The 27,847-nt window shown below is 44.5% G+C and overlaps 3 protein-coding genes, 1 long non-coding RNA gene and 1 other non-coding gene across 7 annotated transcripts, besides 1 other annotated feature; 3 read left to right on the forward strand and 2 right to left on the reverse strand.

Annotated features, from left to right (window-relative positions):
- Nucleotides 1-98: 98 nt before the first annotated feature.
- On the reverse strand, nt 99-7,436 carry Nep4 (Neprilysin 4). Of its 3 annotated transcripts, none has more exons than NM_001275844.1 (5): nt 7,050-7,436; nt 2,384-3,984; nt 1,259-2,267; nt 683-1,096; nt 99-316 (listed from the first exon to the last, which is right to left on the reverse strand). In NM_001275844.1, coding segments are annotated over exons 1-4 (2,937 nt in total). In that variant the 5' UTR covers nt 7,051-7,436; the 3' UTR covers nt 99-316; nt 683-770. The 3 variants fall into 3 exon arrangements, with proteins under 3 accessions (NP_001262773.1, NP_732540.2, NP_650904.3); NM_169912.1 differs by having other exon boundaries at nt 7,050-7,138; NM_142647.3 differs by lacking the exon at nt 7,050-7,436 and having other exon boundaries at nt 2,384-4,374.
- A 147-nt stretch (nt 7,437-7,583) lies between these two features.
- Nucleotides 7,584-7,655: a mobile genetic element.
- Nucleotides 7,656-17,102: 9,447 nt separating this feature from the next.
- Cpr92F (Cuticular protein 92F) lies at nt 17,103-20,353 on the forward strand. The gene is made up of 2 exons (NM_142648.3): nt 17,103-17,274; nt 18,668-20,353. Exons 1-2 carry the CDS (start codon nt 17,263-17,265, stop codon nt 19,799-19,801), a joined length of 1,146 nt encoding a protein of 381 aa, NP_650905.2. The 5' UTR covers nt 17,103-17,262; the 3' UTR covers nt 19,802-20,353.
- Nucleotides 20,354-23,755: 3,402 nt separating this feature from the next.
- Nucleotides 23,756-24,883, reverse strand: CG4000 (uncharacterized protein). Its single transcript, NM_142649.4, has 3 exons — nt 24,800-24,883; nt 23,974-24,737; nt 23,756-23,906 (listed from the first exon to the last, which is right to left on the reverse strand). The coding sequence occupies exons 1-3, from the start codon at nt 24,812-24,814 to the stop codon at nt 23,894-23,896; spliced, it is 792 nt and encodes a 263-aa protein (NP_650906.1). The 5' UTR covers nt 24,815-24,883; the 3' UTR covers nt 23,756-23,893.
- asRNA:CR45024 (antisense RNA:CR45024) lies at nt 24,612-25,390 on the forward strand. The gene is made up of 2 exons (NR_125216.1): nt 24,612-25,239; nt 25,303-25,390.
- A 324-nt stretch (nt 25,391-25,714) lies between these two features.
- Nucleotides 25,715-26,611, forward strand: lncRNA:CR43452 (long non-coding RNA:CR43452). The gene has a single exon (NR_048437.1). It is a non-coding gene; the product is annotated as a long non-coding RNA:CR43452 (long non-coding RNA).
- The last annotated feature ends 1,236 nt before the right edge of the window (nt 26,612-27,847 follow it).

Below are 27,847 nucleotides of genomic sequence, written 5' to 3' on the forward strand. Positions count from 1 at the left end.
GCTTTAAAAATTCCACTCAAAAGTTTTCCAAAATATTCTTTTTGAACTTGAAAGCTTCCAGTGTTGAACAATCACCATTAAATTAAAAGTCACCATTTGTTGATAATATAAATACATTTAATTAGAATTATCACAAACATAAATTGCATCATAAACTAAACTATTGCAAGTTACAAGTATAAATAGTTAAGGGCTAAGAAAAATATATAGATTGCAAGTTAATTTTTGGCACATAATCTTTGTTGTGATGGGGGAGCCATAAACCCAAGGCGAATCTTCGGCAATGACCAGATGGGTGTTCCGTCCGTTGTGATCCCTGTAATGGAGGGGAAAATCTTAGCGGAGCGTATTAATAGCTGTATATATAGAGTAGTGGTACTCCAACCCCATTGGCATTCCAAGTGACTTCCATCAATTGTAGTTTGATTGGAAAGACAATCGGAGAAGTTGTTCCCCGGCAAGAAACTGAGCCAACTGCTGGGCATAAATCACCATTAATTAAGTGCATGCGCCCCAATTGAAGTGTGATGCCGTTGTTGGCACAACAGTTAGGGGCAAATGGGTAACGAGCCACAAGGAAGCTGCGCCGCCAGACACTACCACTTTCTCCGTTAAGTGGCGCCCAAAGTGGAGCGCAATTAGAGCCCCGACATGGAGGTTCCACTACCACCCGGGTACTCACCAAATGACATGCCTTCGGTCTTTGGTCTAGGAATGTGTGGCATATGTCATGCTTAATACTCTTAGGCTATTGATTTGGTTCCCTCCGACTACCAAACGCTGCACTTTTTCTGAGGGTTCATCGGTGAGCCGAGGGGACAATTGAACTCCCGCGCAAAGTCAACGGAGTTCGAGAGCGTCCCAATCACCCGGAAACGACCTGGACTGTGGATGGCCGTGTTCAGCTTGTTCCGGATGGCCTCCGGTCGCATCGCTCCGCACCAAACCTGACCGAAGTTCAGGAAGAACAGCTGCGGCCCTGTCATGTTAAGTCCTGGCAGGATCTCGTCCGACACCTCGCTGGGATGCTCCTTTAGCCAGCGCTGATACGCGTGGAAGGCCTGCCGGAGGCCTCCATTGTCTGCGATATTCTCACCTGAGATAAATCGTTAGAAATTATTAATACACAATATATGATTGTGACTTGGAATGACTAAACCATTCACAATGATTGTGATTAACTCTACAATCAATCGATCATATTTTTGGACCATATTCGTTTGGTCAACAGCACCATATTTGAATCAAATCGACTTACCCTGCGTACTCTCTCCATTCAGGACGATTCCCACCTCCTCGACGGTATAGTTGCTATATTGGGCAATAATGCAGCGGGCGCGCTCGTCGAACCCGCGAATCGAGGAGTCCGTCCACCACTTATGTATATTGCCGTTGCGATCGAAGAGCCTACCCTTGTCATCGAAACCGTGGGTCAGTTCGTGGCCAATGACCACACCGATGCCGCCGAAGTTCAGCGACTTCGGAAAGTGGCGGTGGTAGAAGGGCGGCTGCAGGATGCCGGCGGGAAACATGATCTGGTTCTTGTTGCGGCTATAATAGGCATTGACGATGGCAGGAGCTGTCTGCCAGTTGGTCTTGTTGACCCTCTCGTGGAGCTTGGCCTGCTCCGTTTTGGCCGTGTGAAGCAGAACATTCAGAGTGTTCTCAAAATACTTTTCCGGATAGATTTCTATGCCCGCGTACTTGCTATTTAACTCACTGGGATTAAGGATAAAGTCTGGATAGCCGATCTTCAGGGACATGGCGTTAACCTTTTCCTCGGCCAACTGCTTTGTGGTGTCGTCCAGCCAATCAGTGGTTTTCAGGATATCCCGAAAGGCCTGCTGCAGATCGTGAGTCATCCGCAAGGTGTCCCGCTTGCTGTTGTTGTCGAAATAGCGACTCACGAACATGGAACCCACTGCCATGCCCATGTTGGTGTTCACCTGGGCGATGCATACCTTCCATCTCTGCGGACTCTCCTCGCGGCCAAAGAGGGCGTGGTAGAAACTCTGTTTGATGTCATCGAATCGATCGTCCACGTTGTTGATCCTGTGCCGCACAAAGCGCCACATCATGTAATTGGAAACCGTTCGGGGATCCGTTTCATCTAGAAGAGTCACCAGCTTGCTCATGTACTCCACCGCGTAGATGACCACTTCCTCGGTGCCCAGAACTTCGCGATCTTGCAGACTCTGCAGGTAAGCTCGCCACTTGATTTCCGGAACCACCGCCTGCAGTTGGTCCAGCGTCATGCGCTTGTAGAGCTGCGTGAAATATGAAGACGTATTAAAACGTTTTAGATATTCTATAGAAATATGTTTCGAAGCAAAATATATTAAGTACTAGTAAGAATAATTTAAAAGTCTTAGAAGCCACTCACCTTGGTGACGTTAAGTCGTTGCTCCGCTGGAGCTGTAATCCCCGCCAGCTGCGTTTCGAACGCCACCAGCTCGCTGGCCACCCGCTGGGCATCCGCCTTGGAGGCGCCCATTTTGTGCATCACCTCGGCCATGTAGCGCTGGTAGGCCTGTAGGTACTTGGCGTTGCTCGGCTGGAGGAAGTACTCCCTGGTGGGCAGGCCCAGACCCGTCTGGTCAAACTGAACAATGTTCTCCTCGGAGTTCTTGATGTCCGCCCCCACCCACTGGACGATGAGGATGTCGTTGTTGTAACGTCTAAGGGTGGCGGCTAGCACCTGCCAGTTAAAGTTGGACTCACTCCATTGGGACTCCAGGACTGGCCAGCCACCTAGTTCCCGAATGAGCGTGTGCAGCGGTTCCAATCCCCGCTTGGCCAGCACCGCGCTGTTCACGCAGGACCGGTACAGATTCTTTGCTTTTAGCTGGGCATCTTGATGGGGCTTTAGGAAATCGGTGGGCACATGTAGTTGCTCTTCGTTATCCGACTTGTCCTTGGTTTTATCCTTTGGCAGGACAACTGGTGGAGCAGCTTCCTCCTCTTTGGTTCTCTCCCGTGGGGTTTCGATGAGGCGTTTCCTTTTCGTTCCGTTGGTATACCGCTTGTAGCGCACCAGAACGCGGTTAAGCAACTGCCTCTTACTGACAATGTGCCGACGCAGGCGTTCCGCCGTAAGTTCCGCCGCCTGGTCAGCTTCGCCCTCACCCTCGCCCTGCTCATTAAGCTTAAATAGAGTATTCCGCACGGGACTTTTTCGTAGCTCCGCTGCGGAGTGCACAGGGGTATTTTTCTCCAGAAGATTTCGTAGCACCAGGTCCAGACTCTCACGCAGCATTTCGAAGGTATCGAAGCCGGCCTTATCCTTGGGTATTGGATGCAGGCGCTCCCAGTTGCCGCAGGCGTACTTGTAGAAATCCACGCAGGGATCCACTTTGTTATCCATGTAGCGCTTCATGGTTTTGGCCTGGGTCATGCGAATGCCCTCCCGAGTGCCTTCCTCGTTCCAGAAACTCTGCAGAGCGGCGGTGGCCTCGCTGATCTCGGCACTGGCCTCCTCTGCATGACGTTCGGCCTCGCGGCGCTCCCGTATTCTGATCTTCTCCAGCCAATACGGAGCTATGTCCTGGTAGCGCTTCTTCTGCCTCTGGTAGGCCTCCTCATCTATGGGTTTAATGTCCAGTTCAATGCCGCTGCCGAGGCACTCTCGCGGAATGCCCAGTGGCAGGAAGGAGGTTCGGGAGTCCTTCATCAGCGTGTTGCGCTCCTCCAACTCCATGGACTCCCCGTTCCCGTAGCGATATGGTTGGCAGCGACGCGCCCTCTCCGCGGCCAAAATCTGCAGTTGGGTCCGCTTGCTCGCCGGCAGTATGAACTCCTCGTTGATCAGGTCGTTGTAGGTACTACCCTCCGGTAAAAGGGCTTCGTAATCCTCCATATAGACAGGCACCTCGCTGTGAGAGTTCCGCAGATCCCTCATCCTCTGTTCGTTCAATTGCAGCGCCGCCAGCATCCCGTCCAGCCGCATGATCAGGATGAGCACCAGGGTCAGTGGCAGCATTACCACTGGAAGAAGTAGAAGCATTTTGCAGCAGGTCAGACCGGGACACCACTGCACACGACCTGTCCGCTGATTAACACCCAGTCCGAGCTTCACGCTCCGGGCTTTGGCGTTCATCGGCGAGCCAGGAGCGGTGGCTGGAGCTCCGTGAACCGAGGGCATCGCTAGCTTCAGTTGGCTGTGGCGACTCATCCCACGAGCAGCCGTAATTGAGGAGCTCGCTGGCCTGTATACTTTAATTAAACGCAATTTTTCGCGAAACGCAGTTTGCCGAGCCGCACTGGACGTAACCCAAGCCGAGAATGCCGAGCTGCAGATCGGATGCCGCAGGCTAGAAGCTGGAAGCTGGAGACCGAAGACTACTGCGGCCGAGTCGCGCTCGCATCGCCAACTGAAAGCGCCGCGCGGAGATGCGCAATCACGGCGCGCGACAAACAATTGAGCGGCGACAGCAGCCACCAGCAACCAGCGACATCAGCAGCAGCAGCCGTCGCAGCAGCAGCAGCAACATCAGTCGGCGCAGCAGCGACTATCAACTGGCAACATGCAATCAATGGATCTCCAGCCGGAGGAGGAGAATCGGGGGATGCTGCTGGGGGTGATCTTGATTTCAAAAACTACTTATGCCGATCTAAGGACAGGAAATATCCGGATTTCCGCAACAGATAACTGCAATGATTTGACCCCTTAACCTCAATCGCTTCATTAATTCGCCTTTATATCTCAGTTAATCAACAGGAACGACTACAAAGCAGATCGTTCAAATATTTGTGTCATTATCACTGGACTAGCAATAACAAACGCGCATCTATAGCAATTTATACACAGAAAATAAAGCAAGTTGAACTTTCATATCGATATTTGAAATCTAAGATATTTATAAAACTAAACATGTTTTCGTTGATATAAAAGATTTAAAAAAAAGTGCACAAATGATGTTAATAATATCAAATATCAAATAATATATCAAATCATTTTTATATCTCTATGTAAATATTACATATTAGCTAATAAAGTTGTCATCACTATGTGGAAGAATAGTACGAGTTTCAAAATACACCTTTAAATTTTCTAATAGTTCAACGTGAGCTAATCAACTAAAGATAGTCAACAGCTTCCATTAGTCAATTTAACAACCACCTCATATTTTCTTCGTGTGCACAGCTGCCACCCAAGCACCTCCGCATTGACCTCTGCCCGAAGAGCGTCTAAATTCAATCAATTTAATTTAATTTCACAAAATAATTGACCAGTCCGCCGACGGACAGCTGGCCACGGGTAACGTACTCAAGTGGACGCGGTGGATCGGAACTAAGCTTTCGACTGGCAAAGAACCCCAGATATTGTAGATACTACAAATGGTACGGATACAGATGCGTTTAAAGGCTGTCAACAGCGCCCATAACTCGGCACTTAAGCCTGACCATTCAAGTGTAATAGAGATGGCGTCATTGGGCGCCACTAACTACTCGAGTCACACGTGTTTTTGGGGAATGTAATCCCCATCGGGGCGTCATCTAGTGTGCCACTATTTAAAGGGAATTAAAGCTCTGCGAGGCGTAACCGTAAGCCAAATTGGCCCTTCAGAGTGCGGAGGGTTCGGCGGGTTAGTATTACAAGATTATGCGGGTAATTGGTGGCATGCGATGCCATCTAATGTGCCTAAAACAACACCCCTCCGCCCGCCGGCCACCTTACTTTGCATACGTATGTGTATGGAGTCGTATGCCCATTTTGGTCGGCGGATCGCTAGGGGTGTGGAAATCCAGAAGGTATGGCTTTTGTTCACGTCATGTATTTCAGTCTCATGAACACCAAGCACGCAGGTGTATCTATGTAAGATGAGTGCGAGTGTGTGCGGTTGCGGGTGCTGGTGTATCTGTATCTGTATCTGTATCTGTGCTTATGCTGCCGGGGGAAATGGCGATTGCTTCATATGCTAATTTTAGCCTTAAACCTTTTAATTAGCGACTATGACCGAGATTAGTCGACTCGTCGTCCATTCGTCTATCTCATATGCAGCAGAATGCCGCAGTGCAATCTGCAACATGTGTATAACAACATGTGGCCTTTCGCAAGGAAAGGGGGAGGTGGGTAAATGGAAATGGAAATGGAAATGGAAATGGCCTGCAGCCCCCACTGCAAATGTTATGCAATTTGCCAACGCTCGGATGGATTCTAATTTCAATTGGCTTTTGTGTTCACTTGATCTGCGGTTCAAGACCAACCCGTCGACGCATGACCCACTGAGCCAACATGCGACGCTGCGGCACACAAACACACATTCGATTGCGGCATCAGGTTTGCGAGAGGTAAACGAACGAGTCGTGAATCAATCAATTGATGAAAATAAATATGCCCGGGGATCGAGTGTACTACGCATATAGACTACGGATTGCATTTGGATGCGGTGGGGGATCCGAGGGGGTAATGACTATTGAACTCGGGTTATCGACACCGCCAGATTAATTAACTCAACTAACTTAATCATTTTAGACGGCAATCCAAAAGGGGAGAACGGGCTGGACGTCATTCATTTTCTGGCTTTGTTTTGAATAAATGCACTCACTGGCGTACGCATAATTTTATTCAAGTGTATTTTTTTGTAACTTTATAATTAGATATTATGCTAGAGAAGCCAACTGTTTTTTTCTCTTTAATTAGCAATGTAATTGGTAGGTGAACTAATTAAAGCAGCTATTAAGTTTTCCAATAAAGTTTTACTGCCATAGTGTAAAACATAGCCATAAAATTGTAAAACAAATTGAAATTGTAATAAATTTAAGTGTTAGACTGAGAAGAAATACAATTACATAAATTAAGAGCACTATTCTGCAATAAATATGATAAGAACTGACCAAGTCTCGGAGATCCAATCAAAATGTTGACTATGCATTAAGGAATATGAAAGCTTTATATTACTTATTCAATTATATCACTTTTCCGCCTTCACCACACTTCACAATAGGTCGAATGCAGGTGGATAAAGGTTCCACCTGGATTGCTCTTTCGTTGGATAAGGCGGTCAAAAGGACTTGACTTGGGAGTGTCATTAAACAAACAAACTCACTTTATGGTTGCACCACACTTCAATACTTCAAAAGGCCTAGATCGCTGGATTCGTTTCAGTGGAGGATTAGGGAGCACTGCCGCTGCTTGCGAAGTCGTTCTAAGACTGATTTCAATTTGAATTTAGAACGTGGAACTACGTCGCTGTTACCGGCGTGCTTGGTAGTGATCCATCTGCTCGTTATCGCCTGGGGCTTTTACCACTGAGCTGTCTGCTGTTTTCCAAAGGGTATACTTTGATATAGACTGTTGAGTTGCGATTGTAAGGGTCTAATTCGTGCTCGATCGTCATCAATGGAGGTGATTCACGGCCATTCATTCACTTGTGCACAGGAGATTGGCCGACGCTAAATTTTACAATTTCAATGACATTTTTCGCAAAACCTACTACTCATATATAATATAAAGATAATAATATATTATGATTTTGAAGATTCGTTAACATATGAACACCAATAAAGGGAAACCTTACTGTAAGATACTTGGATTTATGAAACACGATTCCTTTTCATCGTAGTCAGATAGATAAACATCAGATCCGGATCAAGAATATATATACTTCAAAAACGCTTCCTTCTACCAGTTATATACATCATAACAAGTCTAGCATACCTTATTCACCTCTTAGTCTGGCACCCCTTAAACATGCGAAACGATACTAATAGTATGCTTTAAATTTATTAAATTGATTGACTATTGCGCCACTAAAACAAATACAAAAATGTAGAACATAATAAACATTTTAATTTACACTTTGAATATTTTTTGTCTGCTAAAGTTCAAACAAAATTCTGAATATGATTGCAAGTGACATGTAGATAGTTAACACACTTCAAATCCATGTTCATACCCGTGTCATTATAAAAATGCTAATTGAATTCAGCAAACACAATATGCCATTGACAACTCCATCTGGCAGGCGAGTAGTTTTATTAATTTAAAGCCCGCTAAAAGAACATAAATCACACAATCCCACAATCATTGATTTATCCACTCACGTTGTTTGCTGTCGGCTGACAAGAATATTTCAATTACAATTTGATTGGCTAAGACCACACCTGAACATTGTCAATCATGTTTGCTTAGCGATGCCCTTTTCGTGCAATAAAAATTTGAGTTGTTATTGGAGTGCCTTTTATGCGGGTCATTTAATAATTAAGGACTTTGATTTAATTAACCAGAGTGAAGAGCTGAGGGCGTTGTTTGTGTGTGAAACATTTTATGGGCAGTTTGTGTTTGTACATTTTTGTTGACGGCCGCAGTTTAACACATCAAATATTCATGGCGACGTGGGAAAACCAATAAATTTTTTAATTACATTACCATTTGCACGGGTCAATTAATTTCGGACCATCGCATAACCATCACTCACGAATTTCCATTTCACTAATGCACATCCACCAGCACTGCGGCCTCATTTATTAGTCTAATTATTTGTGAAACACAACCGTCAGCGTCGAAGGTGGCCAACGTGTTGGCCAAAACCGAAAGCCGGCAAATAAGCCGGCATTTTATTAAACGCTAAAACAAGGAAAACCCGAAAAATTTATGGGGGAAAATGCAACTGTGGCGACTATAAATTTTGCACTATCGATCATTGTCGGACAGCCAGATAATTTACAATAAATCTGCCGCCGTTTTAGAATAGTTGGCGGATAACCGAAAACTGCATTAGAGCGACCAGCAGACAACATAAATTAGGATAATTACAATTGCACCCACAAGTGCCATTCGAGCCATTCGTGTTGCCTATTGCCGTTGTTCCCCTCTTGTGTTTTTTTCCTGATTTTTCGCCCCGGGAACTGCAAGAATTTTGATTGCATAAACACACAAAAACAAAAAGTGCAACTTTGTGTATTGCAAATTGTCAGCAGCGGGCATTCGTTCGAATGGAAATACTGAAAACCAAAATAAATACTCACACAAATATAAAATCCAATATCCAAAAATTAGCCAAAAAAGAATTACCAACCGTGCCAATTACAAAAAAAAAAAAAACAACAAAACATCAACAACAACAAAAGCGAGAGGGTGCCCACAATTAGGAGACTCTGGAAATGGACGTAAATATTTGCCAACTCCTTGCCCGCTCATGTTTGGCCAAAATTAGTTGGCCAAGCGCTGATTTTTTTGGACTTTCGGCTCGCTGGCCAGTAGTTCAGGTGGGGTGTGAAGCGGTGCGTTTTATGAGCCCAGTTCCTGCAGCAAAACAAAATCAATTAAAACGAATCGCTGGAGCAAAGTTCCAGCCAACTCCGTCTGGCTCATTCATCCGTGACTTTGCACTTTGTCGGCGTCGACTATTGCGGCGCCGCCACTGCGGTTCGCTGGTCAGTACACATTAAAAAAAAAATCTGGGTGTAATATCATCGATTGGTTGGAATATATATAATCCACGACAAGGGTTTCCAAGCTAGTAGAATAAATACCTTTTAGTGTAAACTTTATAAATCCTAACCAATGTTTTAAACTCAGATCTACTTTCAAGTTATATATATTGTATATTAATATTTACATCGTAAACTTAAGATCTACTTTCAAATTAAATGTTATAGCAAGTACATTATTTGGCCACCACTGACAAAATAAAATATATAATCTAGAAGTTTATGCTTTTCACAATAATAAATTAAATCTGATTCGGTTAAGCCAATGTGTTCCAAAATATGCTGGATAAGCACATAAAAGTGTTATAGCTACCCTATTAACAATATAACTATAGACTATTATGCAATGCTACAACACAAACTTTCTTCTGTTTGTCTGGCATTTAGTATACCCTCTCATAACGATCTTGCAAAAGAGCCATATTTTTTTTTTATGAGCAGCTAACATTTCATTTGGCCAGATTTTATTTTCGGTGCAGAGTGTATGTTTGCCATTTATTGCCCTGCCGTTGTTCCCACTGACAAGCGGACCACCCGCCAGCGTCTGAGGTTCCCAAGCGGTGCGCACTGCGCATGCGCAAAGGTGTTGCTGGGTCTTTCGGCTGCTGTTGGTGGTTTTGGTTTTCGAGCTGCCATTCAAGCATTCGATATGCTTTATATTATTTTGCATGCCGACTGCAAGTGGCTATTGCTGTCGTTGGCCAAATTGCAGCAAGCCGGGCTTAAGAAATTGATATGGAAATATATCGCTTAACTAATTCCGTGCTCGAGAGAAATGCGCTGCTAAGGACTTGCGGCCAATTAAAGTTAGTTATTGCATTGGAGCCAGATAGCTCAGATGGGGAAATCTGTGTTTGTAGTTAAGTGGGAAACCCATAAGAAACTCAATAATTGATTGCTAGTTAATATCTGGGTATACTTAGGCTTGCCTATATTTACAGACACATTTCAACGAGACTAGACATGCAAGTGGAATCTTGCGTCATGCACATGCAAACATTTCATATTTTTTGACAAAATGTTCCTATAATATAATGATATATTTTAAAAGGTTTTTATTTCTTATATTTAACTATTTTTCTTACCAGTTTCCATTGAAATTTTCCCATCGCACTCCCAATAGTCGACGAATTCAATCTTCTTTTGCATTATTTTAAATGAAAACTTAGTCAATCTCAGGAAATAACTAATTAAGAAGGATATTACACCTTGAGCCCAATATACCATACATTTCTTGCTTTTGGTCACAATTTATCAAACGGGGCTACAATTCTCCATTGACCTCAAACTCAGTTTGAAAATCATTGCATTCAAGGTTGTTTCTAACCAACACGTAATTTTCACGCAACACGACATTCGTTTGCAACATCCATGGCATTGACTTTCAACACGAATTCCCGTTTGGCGGGAAACTGCACAACTGCGACTGGTTTTATTCGGGGCTGTCCCTGAGGTTGCGTATACGCAGCGGTGTGCGAGCACGCATGCGCCACCGGGCCGAGTAATTGGTGTGGTTGGCGGCAATTTGCCACACTTGTCACTAATGTGGTTAGCATGTTGCAATGCGGGCTTCACTCCGCTCGAATCAATTTAATTCCAATTGATTTGCTTTGATTGCAGTTGCAGTACAATTTTCCTGACAGACTTTCACACTTGGTGTGCCAACTTTTATATTGCGGTTGCGATTGTGCTAATCGATTGCGGAGGATTATGCAAATGGCACCAATTAGCAAGGGGATAAAGTTTTAAATGGCACTTTCATCGGCACTTCCGAAGGATCTAAAGGAGTAGTTAGCACAATGAGCGGCAATTAGCCAGCAGACCAGTTGCAGGATGCTTGCCTTTTTTATCGCCTCCTATTTTTACTTTATAAAATCAAAAGCAGGGATAACTAACCGCCTGGCAGTCTGCGGTTTTCCTTGTTAGCTTTGTAGCTCACTTTCCACTTTGCACTCTGGCCTTTTTATTTACGCGCTCGTCTAATTAGTTTTTAATCCCTTTCGGTGTCGTGAACTTGGAGTCAAGTTGGCTGCAGTACACGGGAATGTTGGAGCAGGTAGGATATCAGTTTACCCATTGGCCCGCTGGCTAATTAGCCCTGAAACCACCAAAGCCCCGAACCACCGAACCCACGGACCACTTACCTGCAGACCCGATTCATCAATTGAAAGTCTTGCTGTGCTGACACCGAACGTGACCTTTGTTACTTTGTTTCTCAGTTGACATCTCCCCGAAAGTCGCAATCATAGCGTGGATTTGAAAGTGAGACAGCTGCTGGGCTGTCAGATAGGCGATTTGACAGATGGATAAGAGCCCCAAAAGCGAGCCGCACTTGAGTCCGATTCGCATTTTCCCAAAAATCGAATCGGACTTAATGCCAAAGGTCGACATTTGACTAGCATTTCGAGCGGATGTCGTGGGCGTGGGCGTAGCAGGCGTGACCTTCATAAGTGGGCTATGAATAATGGAGGAGCGGAGCCAGCGTACACCATGCCTACTATAACCTATCTATCTACGTGTGCCGTGTGGCACGTGGCTCAATTTGAAAAATAGGGATTTGACAGGCCCAAGAAATGCGTCGCCTTTAATCCCGGTTTGATGTAAGCATGAAATTGTTATGCCAGCAATAAATTACATCCTGTCTTATCCTCTCACCTCTGCCAATGGTATTTCTCCGAGGGCCATCTTAAGTTTTCAACGCACACTTTTTATGAGTTTGTGCATTTTGACAAAATAAAATAGACATCAGCGTGCAGCATTCTGTTACGTTTTATGGCCCCTTGTTACGCTCCATCCTGGTTGTTTACTTTGTTGGCCAACTTTATGCTCACCCCGCTGACTTTGCACGTTGCCAAAAATTTCTGGGTGGTCAGTGTGGAGTTTTAAGGTCTCGTTTTATGCATGTGGGTTGGCTATGGATTTTCATGTCTTTCTATATCTTTATGACGCACGTTGGCGGGGTGCGCTTCCAAAAATGTTAACCATTCGCTCGGCGCACTTTGTGTCATAAGATTGCGGGATGACGACGGATTTGCTTTGCTACAAAATGGAAATATCAAATTTGGCCATTCGTGATTGCGCGACGTTTTGGGCCAGGACACGAGTGTTGTCAACTGCAGGAATCCGGCGCGATGTGTGGGTGTGGTGAGAGTATCAACCTGGCGCCCAGCTGGTGAACCGACCACTCGCTGCAGGCCCAGATGTTGCAAGTGAACAGAAACCCGTTTGTGGCGTGTCAAATTGCTCATGGCTGGATGCCTGCCACGCTGTGCCTCTGACCAGTTTTGAACTGGGCCATTAGATCGCAACAGATACCGCTAAGAACTCAAGCCCATTACCGCATCTGAAGCCTCCCACGTTGGCCAAATAGGAGTGAATCTGCGCAATTGCAGCCACCTCCTCTTAGCGGCGGCATCCCAAAGCCAAACTCTGCCTTTTGCCCGTTGCCAATCAATCATTTTGGAAATTTGCAATTTAATTTTCTGCTGGCTACGCCTGCAGCTTTTGGGTTGGTTAACCCCAACGGCATTTTGCCAATTAGCTTGGGTCGCCATGTGACAAATGCCAGATACAGATTTATACACAGATACAGATACATATACTTATAGATATGGTTGCGCCCCAGTTGGACTCGGTTCATTCGTCAGCTACACCCTAATAATATGTTAGCCAAAGTCCCTGGATATAATTTTCATAATTCCACGTTAGGGTGGCCCCTGTTTGTGAATCAAAATTGAATCGAATTGAATTGAATCGCCGACCACTCAACACGATCCGAAGACTATTATGGTTTCTATCCGATTCGATTAGAGTTGTTGCAGCTTGCTTTAGGTTGTATCTGCGCCAATAATTGAAGCCAATTAAATTCATAAATTTTAATGATTTATTTTGCTCTGCACGCTTAGCACATTGAATTAATTCTTGAATGGCAGCAGACAGGGTGTTTATATACATTCTTTTACGACCACTTAAAGCTGGGAAACGGAAACTTACAGTTTGCAATGGGTACTACCAAGTGAACCTATTCCTCCACCCTGTAGCCAAGAAATGCTCAATTCTCGCACCATAAACTTATTTGTCTTATGGCCACAACTGGCGGACCACCAATTAACATTCGTAATTCACCACAAATATTCGAAGCAACAGTTTGTTTGTTTGTGTAAGAACGAAAAAGCGCAAATGTAAGCCAAAGAACGAAATCAAGCAATGCGATTGCTATTGCCGTTGCCTTCAATTAGCCATTTCCAAGAGGGCATTTACACCCCGATTGCATCCGCATGGCCTAAAGGCACTAAACGCTTCACTGCATCCACATCGCTGGGCAAACCAGGGCATAGCGTCTGGAATGGCCAAAACCAACTACCAGAAGAATTTCAATGCCAAAATGGTACGATGGGACAAATTCGCGGATTTCATGGCAGTCTTTTGTGTTTTTAACAATTACCAATTAACGCAGATTTATATGACTAATTAAAGAGACCTGCCTTCCAAATCGCTGTTTTCTTGTGAATAGATATAGAAACATTCAATCTATTTCATATATTTTTCAAGTTTTTCAAAGGTTTAGCTGTTTAGCATTTATATTTTGACGAGTTTTTAGACTGCGGAGTTACTGTCTTTTGGTTCGGTGATGCGTGACCAGGCTAGAAGGCATCGGCGCTGGTGTTGCCATGCTAATTCCGATTGCAACTGGTATTGGCCAAGCCAGTTTCCGTTGCGACACGTCATGAAGAATTTTATTGTCTTGCGGGCAGAATTTTAAATATTAATTACAACTAATTGCCGCGGCTAGAAGCAAGCCACGCTTCATTTGCCTAATGGCTTCGCCGGTCGCAAGTGGCCAGCCACTGAACAAGTAGTGATATATATAACACCACCACCCGCTATTCATCTTAATTATGTTGTTTAACAGCTAGTTCAATTAATTGGACATGATTTAGCCATGTGCATGTACGCAATCGGAATCAGAAAACAAACGATTGCAGACGCAACACCTGCCTACGCCAAGGTAATTCCATGCAGATGCAAATGTTCTTTTCCGGCCCATAACTGTAAATAACGGCAATTGAATAAAGACTGAAATCGAGCAGGCAATTTATTGAAAAACATCTATGCAGTTCGCATCCAGACCTGATTTGCATATATTCAAATGGATCAAAAGGCAACAAGTAACTGCTGCCCAACCTACGCCCACTCGAAAGTTTTTTTTTGCTATTCGCAATTGTTTGGCATTCCCTGTATCTTTAAATCCACAAAAATGACTGCAGATACAGAGAATTCTGGGGTCTCGCAAGTGGTACGAAATAGTTTTCAATATTTTTGTTTTTTCTTTTTTATTTGAAGGAAAGACAGCTTGGCATTGGAACGTGCTAAGCCAACAATGAGTAAGCCCAAAAGGGTAACACTGAAACAAATTGCTGAAACAAATTCTCAATTCTACAAACTGGAAAAACGTGTGCATAAACTATTAAAAATGATTTCTGGGATTACTTTTATTTCGTTATACTAGACTTTTCAAATACTTACTATTTCCTTTTCAATCCATTTGTACCCAAGTCAATTAAATTTTATTGTCCGATTTCCTAGCACATACATTTGATGTGATCAGTAGCATTGAAAGATATCAATTTTAAAATACATCCAAGTCTGGCTACGCTTAGATTAGGAATGCATTTAGATAAATTGATTCTGATTGCATAATACGCGTTATTACCAGGTAATTAGTTAATTTTCACCCAGATACCGATCAGAATTCATATGCCCGACACCCGGCCAGTAGCGTTCGCATTGAGAGCCAAGACCATAATTACAGACGCCGTTCGCAAATGGAGCTGGATTGGATCGGGTCGGGTTGGAGCTGAAGCTGAAGGTGGCTGAAGGTGGGCACCTCGACAAATCCACAAATGTGTGGATTGCACTTGAGCCAGTCGAGGCATTCATTCAGGCAGTCGGCCCACAGCTGTCGACAGTGGGCCGAGCTAATAAAATGAAAACAAAAGTGGCACCGGCAAAAAATATAATTTATAATGTTGCGCATACCGCAAAAATGTCAAACACGCCCCAAACCGATCGCCCGCCCGCGCATAAAAACAACAACAACAGCACATGCGGGTTCAAAAGAGCAGTTTGAAGTTGGTTTGGTTTATTCAAATTAAATTGGTGGCAGGCAAAGGCAAACAAATTAAGTTGCCGATACGAACTCAAGAATATGGAGTGTGCCATATAGACTATAAACGAGTATATAGGCGCATATAGCCAACCGCCCTCCCGATTTCGCTTATCGAATGCAAATAATCAAAGTTAGCCAGGGTGCAAGCACTCATTATATTGCAACGGACAAGAGAGGCTCACTGCTGCACTTGCAGAAAAAATGCAATCGGATTTCGGATACGGAATCGAAATTCATTACATTAAATTATATTTATTTCTTTATGTATATATATATATTTATATGTTTAACTGAGCTATAAAAAAATAATAACATTTTGGGGAAAAAAAATCATCTCTTCTCTTTAATAACTAAGATACTCAATAATTGTTAAGAAGTTGGGATATTCAACTAAGATACATACAAAAATTAGTTACAACAGCATTTCTTTCGAAATCGTTCACTCACCTAGCATTCGACGAATATCATTTTCTCTTCTTAGGGATTATTCTTAGTTAAGGATAGCTCATTCTAAGTTAAATAATTTTGATTTTCCGAGTGCATGAGTGCATTTGGGAGTGCAACATCTAGATTAGCGGACAGCAAAGAAATGCTGCAACATGTGGCAACAGCGGTGGCCAAAAGTGAATAGAAAATCCATTTTGCTGTCTTTTGTTTTCCGCTTGCTTCTTTGGGCAGTGCTCTTGTTTCTCCTTTTTTTTTAATTTGCAAAGTTTTCGTTTCGTTTTCCGATGCAGTTCAATGATTAAAGAGGCAAACGCCCAGAAATTGGCCAGCTCACATTTCGTTATGGCCACCATTGGGGCATGTTGCAAGCGGTGGGTAAGAATTTTTTAATTTGATCGAGCGTTGCGCTTGGGGCGGGGCTCTTGGGCGTTTTTTGGAAAGGCACTGATCGATAAGATCGGCCTAATCCCGTGGCCAAATAATGAGTGCTAATTGTCCGCACCGCGGAAGTCAAAGAACTAGCACCCGAAACAACACCAAATAAAATACATTAATCGCCTAATGTTGAAGCCAGGTTGAAACCAATACCGGCAATTAAATCGCGTTGAAAGCAAGGTCATGGCAGCTGTGATTTTTTCCACAGTGACAAACGCAGCGCGGAAACGCACGAGCAACATGTTGCCAGTGCAACTGCAGGCCAGCAACATGCTGCAGCGGCACTCCACTGCAAGCGATTGATACACATTCTTCGGCTGCGATATCCACTTCGGCTCTGGCCAAACCCCGCTTCGAGCCCCGATTAAAGTGGTAATTCGATTACTCTGGAACTGGTACCACACATTGTTCTGCTCTTGCTCTCGTTGGCTTTTGTTGGCTTTTGTTGAACGCCCGATATTGCTGGTGTTGCGGTGTTTTCGCTGCTGTTACCAATGTTGCGCATGCGCCGGCGTCTCAGCCGGAGTCTCGGCTGCAGTGTCTCTGCTCCCCAATCCCCAGTCTCCGGGCTCGCTGGTCTCGGGCGGTATATATTAGGGCCGCCAGCCAGCAGTCAGCACAGTTCGTTAACAGTCCTAGTCGTGGTTCTAGGAGGTTCAACCAGCGTCCAGCGACCAGTGCCTGTGCCCGTGTGTCGTGTGTAGTTAGTTTTCCGTTCATCCGCAGTGTGTCCCCGAAACTCCTTTTCGAAGCTCAATCGTGTGATCATAGCTAAAATGAAGCCATTCGTAAGTATGCGCCATGGGATCGAAAGGATAACGCCGAGCAAGAGGATTAAAGTTATAAATAATATGAGTTGGAGTGTGTAGATTACCGTGAGGAGAAAAGGATATTTGGATTCCGTGCTTGAATTACTGAGATACATTTCTAACTTTTTCTGTTCTACAAATTAGTGATTAACGTCTCTGCATGTAATTTATTTTTCTTAAAGTTACAAAATTTTACCATAAAAGTGGGCAAAAGTTCATTTAATTGATTGATTCTATCATGAAATGCTTAAGTTCATTAAAATCGTAGTTTAATGGAACTATGTAAGTCCACAGCCAGGTTTCGCTAGTTAGAACTGCTTTTTCATTTTCGATCTTTGGGATATGTTAATCGGTATCAAGAGAGAAGTGTGGCATACCAAATCTTTAAATTGGATTTTGTCAGCCGTTCGAAAAGTAAACACTAGTTTGACAGTGACTTGCCATTAAGTTTGAATGAATTCCTGGCATTCTTTTAATCTGTCATAGCGCAATTAATTTAAAATTCAACTGACATTGCTTTTGTAAACTCAATTTATTTCGCTTAAATTCCGCTCCGAACGAAATGGCACCTGTGCATCGTTCAGTTCCATCCGAGAGTCAATTACCATGGCACGTCATGCTAAACGTACCACCCAGCAAACCATCAGCTGCCATGGAACTCCGTGCGAAATCCCGTTGATAAGCCGCTGACATGTTGCATGTCGGACAGTTTATTCAACCGTTTTTCCACCACTTTCTGCCCCACTCACCTGCTGACACATAATATCGTACATAATCGCGCCGCATGCGGTAATATCTTCGAACGAATATTGGCCGACCGACCGACTACTGACTACATATCTCGGAATCAAATCTAACGGTTGCGCTTCGCGGCTCTGAAAAGCGAAACCATTGGAAAAGCGAATCCAGAGGAGAAGCGAGTCCAGGAGAAAAGCGAAAAGATGGGCGTGTGGGGCAAGAAAAGCGAGAGGAAAACGCTGGCGCAAGAGCAAGAAAAGCGAAAAGCCTGTAATTAGGTTAGCAGAGGCGGCTTATAAGCTTCCACTGAGTGACACCTGCGATTAACGATTTTGGGCGGTGGCTACCGCACGAGTAATTATTGAGCAGTCACATAATCCCACGCCTAACACCTTCTGCACTGTGAGAAACATGTAGAAGCTATATGTTAAATAATTTGAAATATTCAAAGAGATGAAGGTACAAAAGTTCTCTAATCGGAATTCAACATAGGCAAAATCAAAAAGATTTTTAATTATTATTATATATATATTTAATATATAAAAATCAGTTCTGTAAAGCTATATTGAAATTTGTTAGTTTTTTTTATCAGCTACATCAAAATTACAAAAAATAATTTCCCATTTTTATTTAGTTTATTGCCGCAGCGTTGCTGATCTCGACGGTGTCCGCCTCTTGGCACGGAGCCGTCTCCACACAGTACCAGCACCTGGACCCGCACAGCCACACCTACTCCTACGGATACGCCGATCCCAACTCACAGAAGCACGAGACGCGAAGCCATGACGGCACCACGCACGGCTCCTACTCCTACGTGGATGGTCACGGTCATGTGCAGTCGGTGTCCTACACCGCTGATCCGCACCATGGCTTCAACGCCGTGGGCACCAACCTGCCTCAGGCTCCTCAAGTTCATGCCGCTCCCGTTTACGCTGCCGCCCACGCCCATGGCGCCTATGCTCCTTACGCCCACGGACCCATCCACATCCCGGTGCTGACCCACGGAGGCGTCCCCGTCGATACTCCCGAAGTGCAGCACGCCAAGGCCGCCCATGCCGCTGCCCACGCTGCTGCCGCCCACAATGCCGGAGGACACCACCTGTACAAGCGGTCTATTTACGGCGGAGGATGGGCCTACGGACAAGCCGCCCATGTGCCGCTGACTCATGGAGGTGTGCCCGTTGATACTCCCGATGTGCAGGCCGCCAAGGCCGAGCACTATGCCGCCCACGCCAAAGCCCTTGGCCATGTAGCTCATGCCCACGGTGCTCCCGTTGAGACACCCGAGGTGCAGCACGCCAAGGCTGCGCACTTTGCCGCCCATGCTGCCGCCCGTTCTGGACATGCCGTTTCCCCCATTAACCACGGTGGCTATCACGTGCCGGTAATCCACAATGGAGTACCCGTCGATACGCCCGAGGTGCAGCATGCCAAGGCCGCCCACTACGCCGCCCTGTCCCAGGCCTCCGCCCACGGAGGAGCCTCGCATGGATCCTGGGATGATGGCAGCTACGACGGACGCTGGGAACAGAGCCACAGCAGCCACAACAGTTACGCCTCCGGCTATGCGCACAAGGGACCCATCCACATCCCGGTCATCCACAACGGAGTGCCCGTGGAGCCTGCCGAGGTGCAGCACGCCCGTGCCGCGCATCTGAATGCGTTGGCCGCCGCCGGACATGGAGCTCCCGCCAGCCATGGTAGCTACTACGGTGGCAATGGACACGAGGATGATGGCCAGTACCACGCGCACTATGACCACTATTAAGTGACGAGTGGTCGGCACTTGAGAGAAGTTTAACTTCCGATCGACGACGAGCATCTCTATACACTCTGACTAACCGACTACCGAAGCCAGCGTGGCGTATGCGTAACGTTGCATTGCGTATTCGCTCGCCAGTGCCACTTTTATACAGCATTCGCAACTCTCTGTCTTTCTATACATTTATCTGTTCTATTACTGCTTCTATTTCTTAACCTCTGTCACAAAAACACACGGAAAACTGAAAGCTACTACACACGGGAGATTGAAGTGCTTCGTTAGAAGCCTTCCTTGCCCGCTGGGTTTTGACCGATTTGGATTTTCGATCCAGTCACAGCACACACATCTCTACCTACCTACCTACATACTTCTCTCTGTACTAGGATTTTCCCTCATTTTTTATCTATATCTTTATCCTCCTGTTACTTCGATTGAGAAACGCTGTATGAGTATGTTGTAAATAACAGTTGTAATCTTTATGTATCTGACCAGATATAGATCTATATTTTATATGAACATGCAAACAGACAAATAAACTGCAAAAATGTATTTGATCACAATTTGAAGTGTTTGGAACTGGTGGTGGGATTGTGGTATTAAGAATTTAAAATCAAAGCCCCAGGATGCAATGTTAACTTACTTCTTGAGATAAGCTTTTAAATTTTGTTGGTAAAAAGCGCAGCCCTAAATAATTAGATAAATATTTCGCTTTACATTTTTCAACATATATATATAAATTAGTTACTTTTTTAATTTAATCAATGATTTCTGTTAAAATATTTCAAAATTTGCTAAGGCTCCTAGACAAAAATTAAAACACTTTTTAGGCTTATTAGATTTAAATTCAATCGAACTTATTGTATTTAAAGTTGGAATTGAAAATTCATCTTCATCCTGAAGATAAAATTCCACATTTAATGATTTTTCTGATGTTTTGTCATGTTAATTAAAAGGCCATCCAGTTTTGGGGCTTCGCATCCATTTACTTTAAACTCTGTTGCATATTTCCCAGTCTCAGGTCAAATGCCGCACCACCCAGAACAACCATCTAAACCACCACTGATACCGCACAACTAGCACCACCCAGTTTCCACCCACAGTGACTGCATTGAAAGGAACATAAATATTTGCAATGCAACGATTGAAATTTGCATAGCCCCATGCATATATGTGTTTTTGTGTGTTCCATGTGAAAGTGCCCCTGTGGGGGGCGTTGGGTGGTTTGCTATGTGGGCGTGGCCTTTGAATCCCCACCAGGGAATAGCTGCATGTGGCACGACACTGAGAGCGAACAAACAATCAATCAATGCGGTATGAGTCTTGTATTTTTTGCCCAGCCGCCTGCAAAATTGTGTGTCTTATGCGGGGAATGTGTCACTCGACTTCGGGTGACTCGAACTATTGGAGCACTGAAACAGGGCAAACAATTTGAGTAAATAGATTTCCAGGCATTTGTCAAGTTCGAATTGAATGTGCTCCAACAAATGGTCGACGGGCGGTGGTCTCTTGGTCCCACATTGGGCGCCATAAATCCAAGTGCAACCTTATGGCCCAACCGCCGACCTTGAGCCGAGGAGGAGGCTAGTTTATTTCACTGGCAGGCTGGTAGCTAATTAAAAATTAACAACCCTTGGCCGGCACGCAAAGGTCAGCCGGCAGGTGAAAGTGCGAGGAGGGATTCTCAATTTTCCATTTTCCACGCATAAACAATGGCGCCAAGCTCGAGTTATCGTAAATTTCGGGACGCCTTTGGGGATGGGTCGCTTGCCATTTAATTAAGCATGCATTGGCATTTCGATTTACGACCAATTGTCGGCTAACGGTGGCAATAAGTGAAATCGTTTTTTAAAATATTCAACCTTGTGGGGCAGGTGGGGCTCTGAGTGTTAGACTCTTTCGATCCGGTTACTGACCCAGCAGTTAATTTAATTACACGCCAAGCAGAACATAAAAGACCCAAAATTGTTTGAATTACCCGCCAAGCGATTGTTTTTATCTGTAGTTCGGAATATTTGGCACCCAGCTAAATCGGTAATGTGAACAATTGGCCAGTAGAACCCGCAACCGAAGTCGAATCTGAACATCGATGAAACAACCGCCTAGTTGGCTGCAAGTGTTGGGGCGTGGTCGCGGGTTCCAGTCAAAAGTGAATGTGCAACGGCAACATTGCTGCCAACTAATTTTGACCAAGCAATATTATTGCAAGTGTTGGTGTTGATTTGCACTCACTTCATATTCCGTGCTTTCAAAAATTTCATTCCGATTGAAGAATTGCATTTGCATTTGCCCGCCAGACAGGCAAACCAATCGATGCCCCTTGTGGTTTTTGGCCAGAATTGTTTTGGCCAGTGGTTGTGTGCGGCATTTGGCCCAGCGCTTAGGGCCCGGATTTTTGGCTTAAACTGACATAGCTGTTGGGTAAACACAAAACTGTAAGCCAACCCAATCCGAAAGCGATTTCGGGCCCTGGTATTCTGACGCTCTCTTGTCTTAAGTGCGGTGGGCGTTGCACTGACGTCGAGGGGCATTTTGCATATCTTTGGTCAAATGGGTCTTATGTTTTACATAAATTTAATTTATGGTTTAGGCGTTAATTTACGGCCTAATTGATCTGATTTGAATACATGTTGCAATGGCAGGAGTGTCGAAATATATCGGTAATTGTTGTGTAAATAAATTGCTCGGATGAGAAAGGAGCCATACATTATAAACTCTGTGATACATTGGAAGAACAAGGTACGACTTTGTCTTTTAGGTAATAAATTAAAAAATCAATTCCTTATGACTCTTATTGTTAGCAAAGCTATAATAAATCGGTAAATACAATACTTTATTAAAGTATATATTTTTCAGCTACAATTAAATACTTAATTTATCACAGGAGAAGTTTATATTTGATTAAATTGTACATATTAATATTAATCTATTTACACACTTTGTTTAGTAATTTTTTATGTGAAAAGGTTTTTAAGCAAGTCATTAGTTTGGATTTCATTTATAATAATAAAAATGTTTAAAAAACTATCCTTACGAAATGGTAACCGTGAAAGAAAAAGTGATTGGCGTCCCAGTTTTAAAAGCGTTAAGTTGGCCATCTTCCGGTGGATTTCCCATTTGTTACGCAATTCACTTTAATCCGCGAAAGTGGAATCGTGTCTAAGCACTGGCTGATACTTTGTCGCAGCTGCTGTTCCGATAAGGATTCATTCACTTTGTGAGTCTTTTCGAAGATATCAGCGCAAATAGCGCCAGCACACACGAATGAGGCAGAATCATTGTTGCAAGGCAGATAGTGCAACGCAGAAAATTCGATTTCTAGCGATTCGCGCAATTTGTGCAACAAAGTGAGCCACACGAAAGCATGAAAATCGAAGCAATAAGAAGCACTTTTGCACCGACAAAGCTGAGGCAAGTTTGCACGAAACTGACATTGAATAGAAAAACAGTGAATGCAGCTGAGCAGAAATTGTTAAAGGAGTTCGAAAGGTTAGCATAGTTTCCCTTAGGGTTTGACATTTTCCCACATGAATATTCAATTGAAAGCCGCACCGTGATACAATGTATTATATGCTCTATTTTAGTGTTGGCTGAAACATGTCTTGGAGCGCCCCTTTTGAAATTAACATCAACTGATTGGCATGCAATTAGCATTTTCCCCTGGAAAATCGGCTAGGGAAAAGCATATGTAAAGTACATTGCCTACTTTTGGGCATAATTTATGCATTACTCAACCCGACATTCAAAAGCTACTGTCAGAGCTTTTGTACACATCCGATTCTAATTGACAGATGCTGGTGTTGTTTCAGTATTAATTCAGTTCAAATATAGAACACTTCGAAAATAGAGTGACTAACCCAATTCCATTAGGTCAACTTATACATTAAAAGGTCGCCTATGTGACCGACCACCATTTGACCTTTGTTCACAATGTGTGATGGAATAAAAACCACAAAAGCAATTACTGTGTGATCGAATTTTAATATTCGCTTGCCTTAGCTTAGGGTAAATGTGAGCTCCAAAAACATTGACTAGCTTTAGGACTAACTTAAATGACCATCAAAGGGGGTTAAGGCAAATGGCACAAAGGTCACCGGGCGTTTACACAACGTGACTGCAAGTAATGTGAGAAAATGATAGTCTTGGTGATGTAATAATTTCACAGCTCCATTTTTACTTACATCGCATTTGGCTCTGGATCAGCCCAAACGGGTGCGGGAATCAGGACAGCCGCCTGAACAGGAATCGCTGCCGGCGCCGGCTGGGGAGCAGCTCCTCCAGCTCCACCACCGCCTCCGGCTCCATTGCGTGCTCCCTTTCCACCCTTGCCGCCTTTTCCACCCTTGGAGCCATCCGGACCGTCTGGCCCATCGGCTCCATCAGCGCCATCTTCGCCATCGGGCTGAGGACCCGCTGGACTCGGCGCTCCGGGCTGGCCACTGTCTCCGCTCTGGCCGGATGTGGCCGTTCCGCCACCGCCGCCGCCTCCTCCGCCGCCACCGCCTCCAGCGCTGCCTCCACCACCAGCTCCACCTGCTCCTCCCGCTCCGCCTAGAAGTGCTCCAGCCTGTCCCGCTTGTCCGGCACCTCCTGCTCCACCGGCCTCCGCCGGAGCAGGGGCATCTTGGGCGTCTACAGATTGTGAGGCAACCAAACTCAGGGCAGCAGCTCCTGCGTCACTGGCTGTAATGCTTCCACTGCCACTCTGGCTTAGTTCCGGGTCCGAGTACTCTCCCTCCAGACCAGGCTGTGGCTGCCACGAGCCATCTTCGGGGGGCGAAGGCGGCTTGTAGGAGCCATCGTCTTCCGGCGGAGGAGGAGGTGGCTGGACTAGCAAGACAACGGGTGGAGACAGCAGATAGGTTCCGACTGCAGGAAGACCCACGGGCACAACATGACCATGGGACTCCTCCCAGTAACTGATAGCCAAGAGGCCGAGAAAAAACTGGTTAGGGGAATGAAAAATTAGACGTCTTCGACATAATGTGTGCTCGTCGCTCCACTCACCACTGTGGCACGCATTTTGGAGAGCTAGTTTCCGATCCCTTCGAGTCCGTTCTCGACAGCTTCCACGGCGGGACTGACTCGGTTGGCAATGCCCTAGGCCAGCTTTTATACGGTCATACGGAGATCGCTGGTTGCGACTGCTGATTAATTGTGAGCAGGGGCACTGTCTATACTTGGAAGCTGCTGCCACTTTGCATGGCACCTGCATAAATCAAGTGCTACCAACGCTAATTGCAGCAACAACAGTTACGAGAGACAATGATCTTGTTAATGTGTGTAATGTGCACCATAAGGCTTGACCACCCGATCAAAAGACGCAGTTGCCATTACACCTGAACTTGGCCTTTTGATTGACACGAGCCAGTCTTCGGAACGTTGGCTGCCCTACATGAACCCATATATGGAGTTGGCAATACATTCTTGTCTATCAGATTTACGAGGTCAGTTGAATAATTTATAATATTAATTTTAATAAATCTCTATAATTAATTTATTATTCAAAGGCTTCCTACCCTTGGAGACTCAAATAAGTACTATTACGCCATACAATGTTGGATATATATTATGAAAATATTTAAAAATCACAGCTAAACGATTACCATAAAATTTAAATTTCATTTAAAAGAAATCATAAGCCTATTTTTTAATTGTATTGTATTGACAACATTACTCCACAAATATACATTTACAGAGGGTATTTGCAATTTTACTATAAGGTAGAAGGGATGACAGTGAAAAAGGGGTAATAAAATAACCGACTCTCCCACTGTCTCCAGCATCCAGTTAAGATTCTTGAAATTTCTTACTTGCTTAATCTGCTAATAAATAATTAAAATGGTTTTTTAAATGCAGCAACTGCCGGCGACGAGCTGCTTTGCCGCGGATAAGATAAAACGCCATTCATGGCTCTGAGGCGTCAGTTGGCAATCCGAGCTTCGCAAGGAGGTTGACTATTGTTGACCAGTGGTTGCTCTGAGTTTTTCTAAGTTGGCGTTGACTCAATAGCTTGGCTCGATTGCATGGGACGGCTGTGGTGGAATGGTGGATGCTTCCCAACCGGTTTCCACGCGCAACCTATCAACGCGTCGAAATGTGTAGCACAGTGGCGGAGAAAATTAAACGACTCGCCAAATAAAGCGAACGGAGCGAAGAGCTCCGCGTGGCTGTTGGGCGCCACATAAATGATGAGCAACTATTAAACTCTGTGCAGCTTCAACTAAATCAATTAAGCCAACAAGCTAGAAACAACAACAACAGCCACATGGCCCAGAAGGAGCTGCGCCAGCAGGCAGCTAAACAAAGTAATGGCAACGAGGCCATTATCATCATCGTCCTGTGACGCATTCCCGTTCCCCGTTCCGTGCTCCGCCAATTCCCACTCTCCGGCTCCCAACCTCATCCCCATTTCCCTGGTCTCGTCATCGTTAGCATTTAGCAGCACAAGCAACAACATAACTCACGGCAGGCAGGGGAGGACCAGCTCGGCAGGACCAGGAGGTAATGGAGTCGTCTAGGTTGGGGTCGGGGGCGCATTCTGTTTGCCCATCCGTGCGTTTCCCAGCTGAGATAGCGCTGGTGCGAAGTGCGTGTGTGGGTGTTGGCTACACTCATCGAAATGGTCGATGTGCCAATGGAAACCTATGCTTCGGCTACCACACCTATGATAAAAACGTATTTTTATTGATTTGTTTTTTGTGGCATCTTCCTGGAGGATGTGCCGCAGATAACATAACTTAAGGCAATAGTCTCAGTATAAAACAGAAGTTCAGAAGACGATACAGTAATAAATTTTAATATTTGTATTAAAACTGCAACTGACAATATTTTGTTTAATAGAAATTTAAATATTTTTATTGATATTGATAATTAGGAAAATGACAGAAAAAAATGGGTTTGTCATATATGAAATAAAATTACTGAATATAAACCTAAAAAGGGAATTATAAAAGTCAGTGAGATTAGTTATGAATTACAAATATATGTACTTCAATAATAAGAATTTACAATTCAATATGACGCAAAAAAAGCAGCAAAAAAATATGTGGAAATCTATTAATCAAATTTTAGGAAGATATATAAGCACAACCAATTAATTATATATCTAAGATAATTTAAATATAGCGATGCATTGGTTTTACACGAATCGCCTACGTTGCGGTTTATTAAATATTTTATTGGTTGTCCTTTTGCCAGATCCTCATGTCTTACGCTTATTTTCTATGTGTAATTCCCTAGCGAAAGTTTGTGCCAATTAGGCAAGAGAAACTTTGGAACGCGACAGGACAGGCACGTGGAAATATGCCAGCAGTTCAGACTGAGATTCCTTTTGCTGGCGCTGCACAAATTCAATGTCCGCAAGTCGATTAATCTAGACGAAGACGCACCGCAGCTGCAGACAATGCGCTCGAATATGCTGCCAATAAAGGCGACGGACCACCTTTAAGGATCCAACTATCCATCCATCTATTCGAACTGGTGGCACAGTCGCACTCGCGCCCATTTCTTCCGATTCCTGGGCAAGCCTGGGGCAGCATATAAATAGTTTCTCTGCGGCTTTGGGGCTCCTCCATTTGTTTTGCTGCCTGACAGACAAGCCAAGTCAAGTTGCCCAGGACAGCCATTTGTATCCCGATCCCTGGACTCAGTTTGCGCGTGTGGTTGCGGGCCACGAAAGGACGAAAAGGTTTCCCTTCCTACGTGCTCTGAATGACGGGGTGCGGGCGACCGCGGGGGGCGGGGATCGAAAACAGTTTACAGAAATGATTACCACTGGGCGAATGCGTAATGGGCAATGGGGCGTATGTGCGATGTGAGAAGTTATACGAGTGCAAGCGCTCTGAAGTGTGAAAAGCACGACCGAGAACTGAATTAAATGGCAGCAAACTTTTATATTTAATATGTGGCCTACGCGTTTACGAAGGAAATCCTTTGGAAAACCACTTTTGGCTGGCCAACAAAATAAAGCGAATTGAATTCATAAAAGCATTTTGAGGAAATATGAAATACGAAGAAAGAATATTGGATAATATTGATTAACGCCGTATTTTT

Source organism: Drosophila melanogaster, chromosome 3R (assembly GCF_000001215.4).
Source record: "Drosophila melanogaster chromosome 3R".
In the NCBI taxonomy this organism is placed as follows: domain Eukaryota; kingdom Metazoa; phylum Arthropoda; class Insecta; order Diptera; family Drosophilidae; genus Drosophila; species Drosophila melanogaster.

Coding starts and splice junctions, on each gene's coding strand:
- Nep4 (NM_142647.3), bottom strand. CDS start 4,171: ATGAGTCGCCACAGCCAACTGAAGCTAGCGATGCCCTCGGTTCACGGA. Junction 2,268..2,383: donor AACGACTTAACGTCACCAAG/GTGAGTGGCTTC, acceptor TATTTCACGCAG/CTCTACAAGCGCATGACGCT. Junction 1,097..1,258: donor GAATGGAGAGAGTACGCAGG/GTAAGTCGATTT, acceptor GATTTATCTCAG/GTGAGAATATCGCAGACAAT.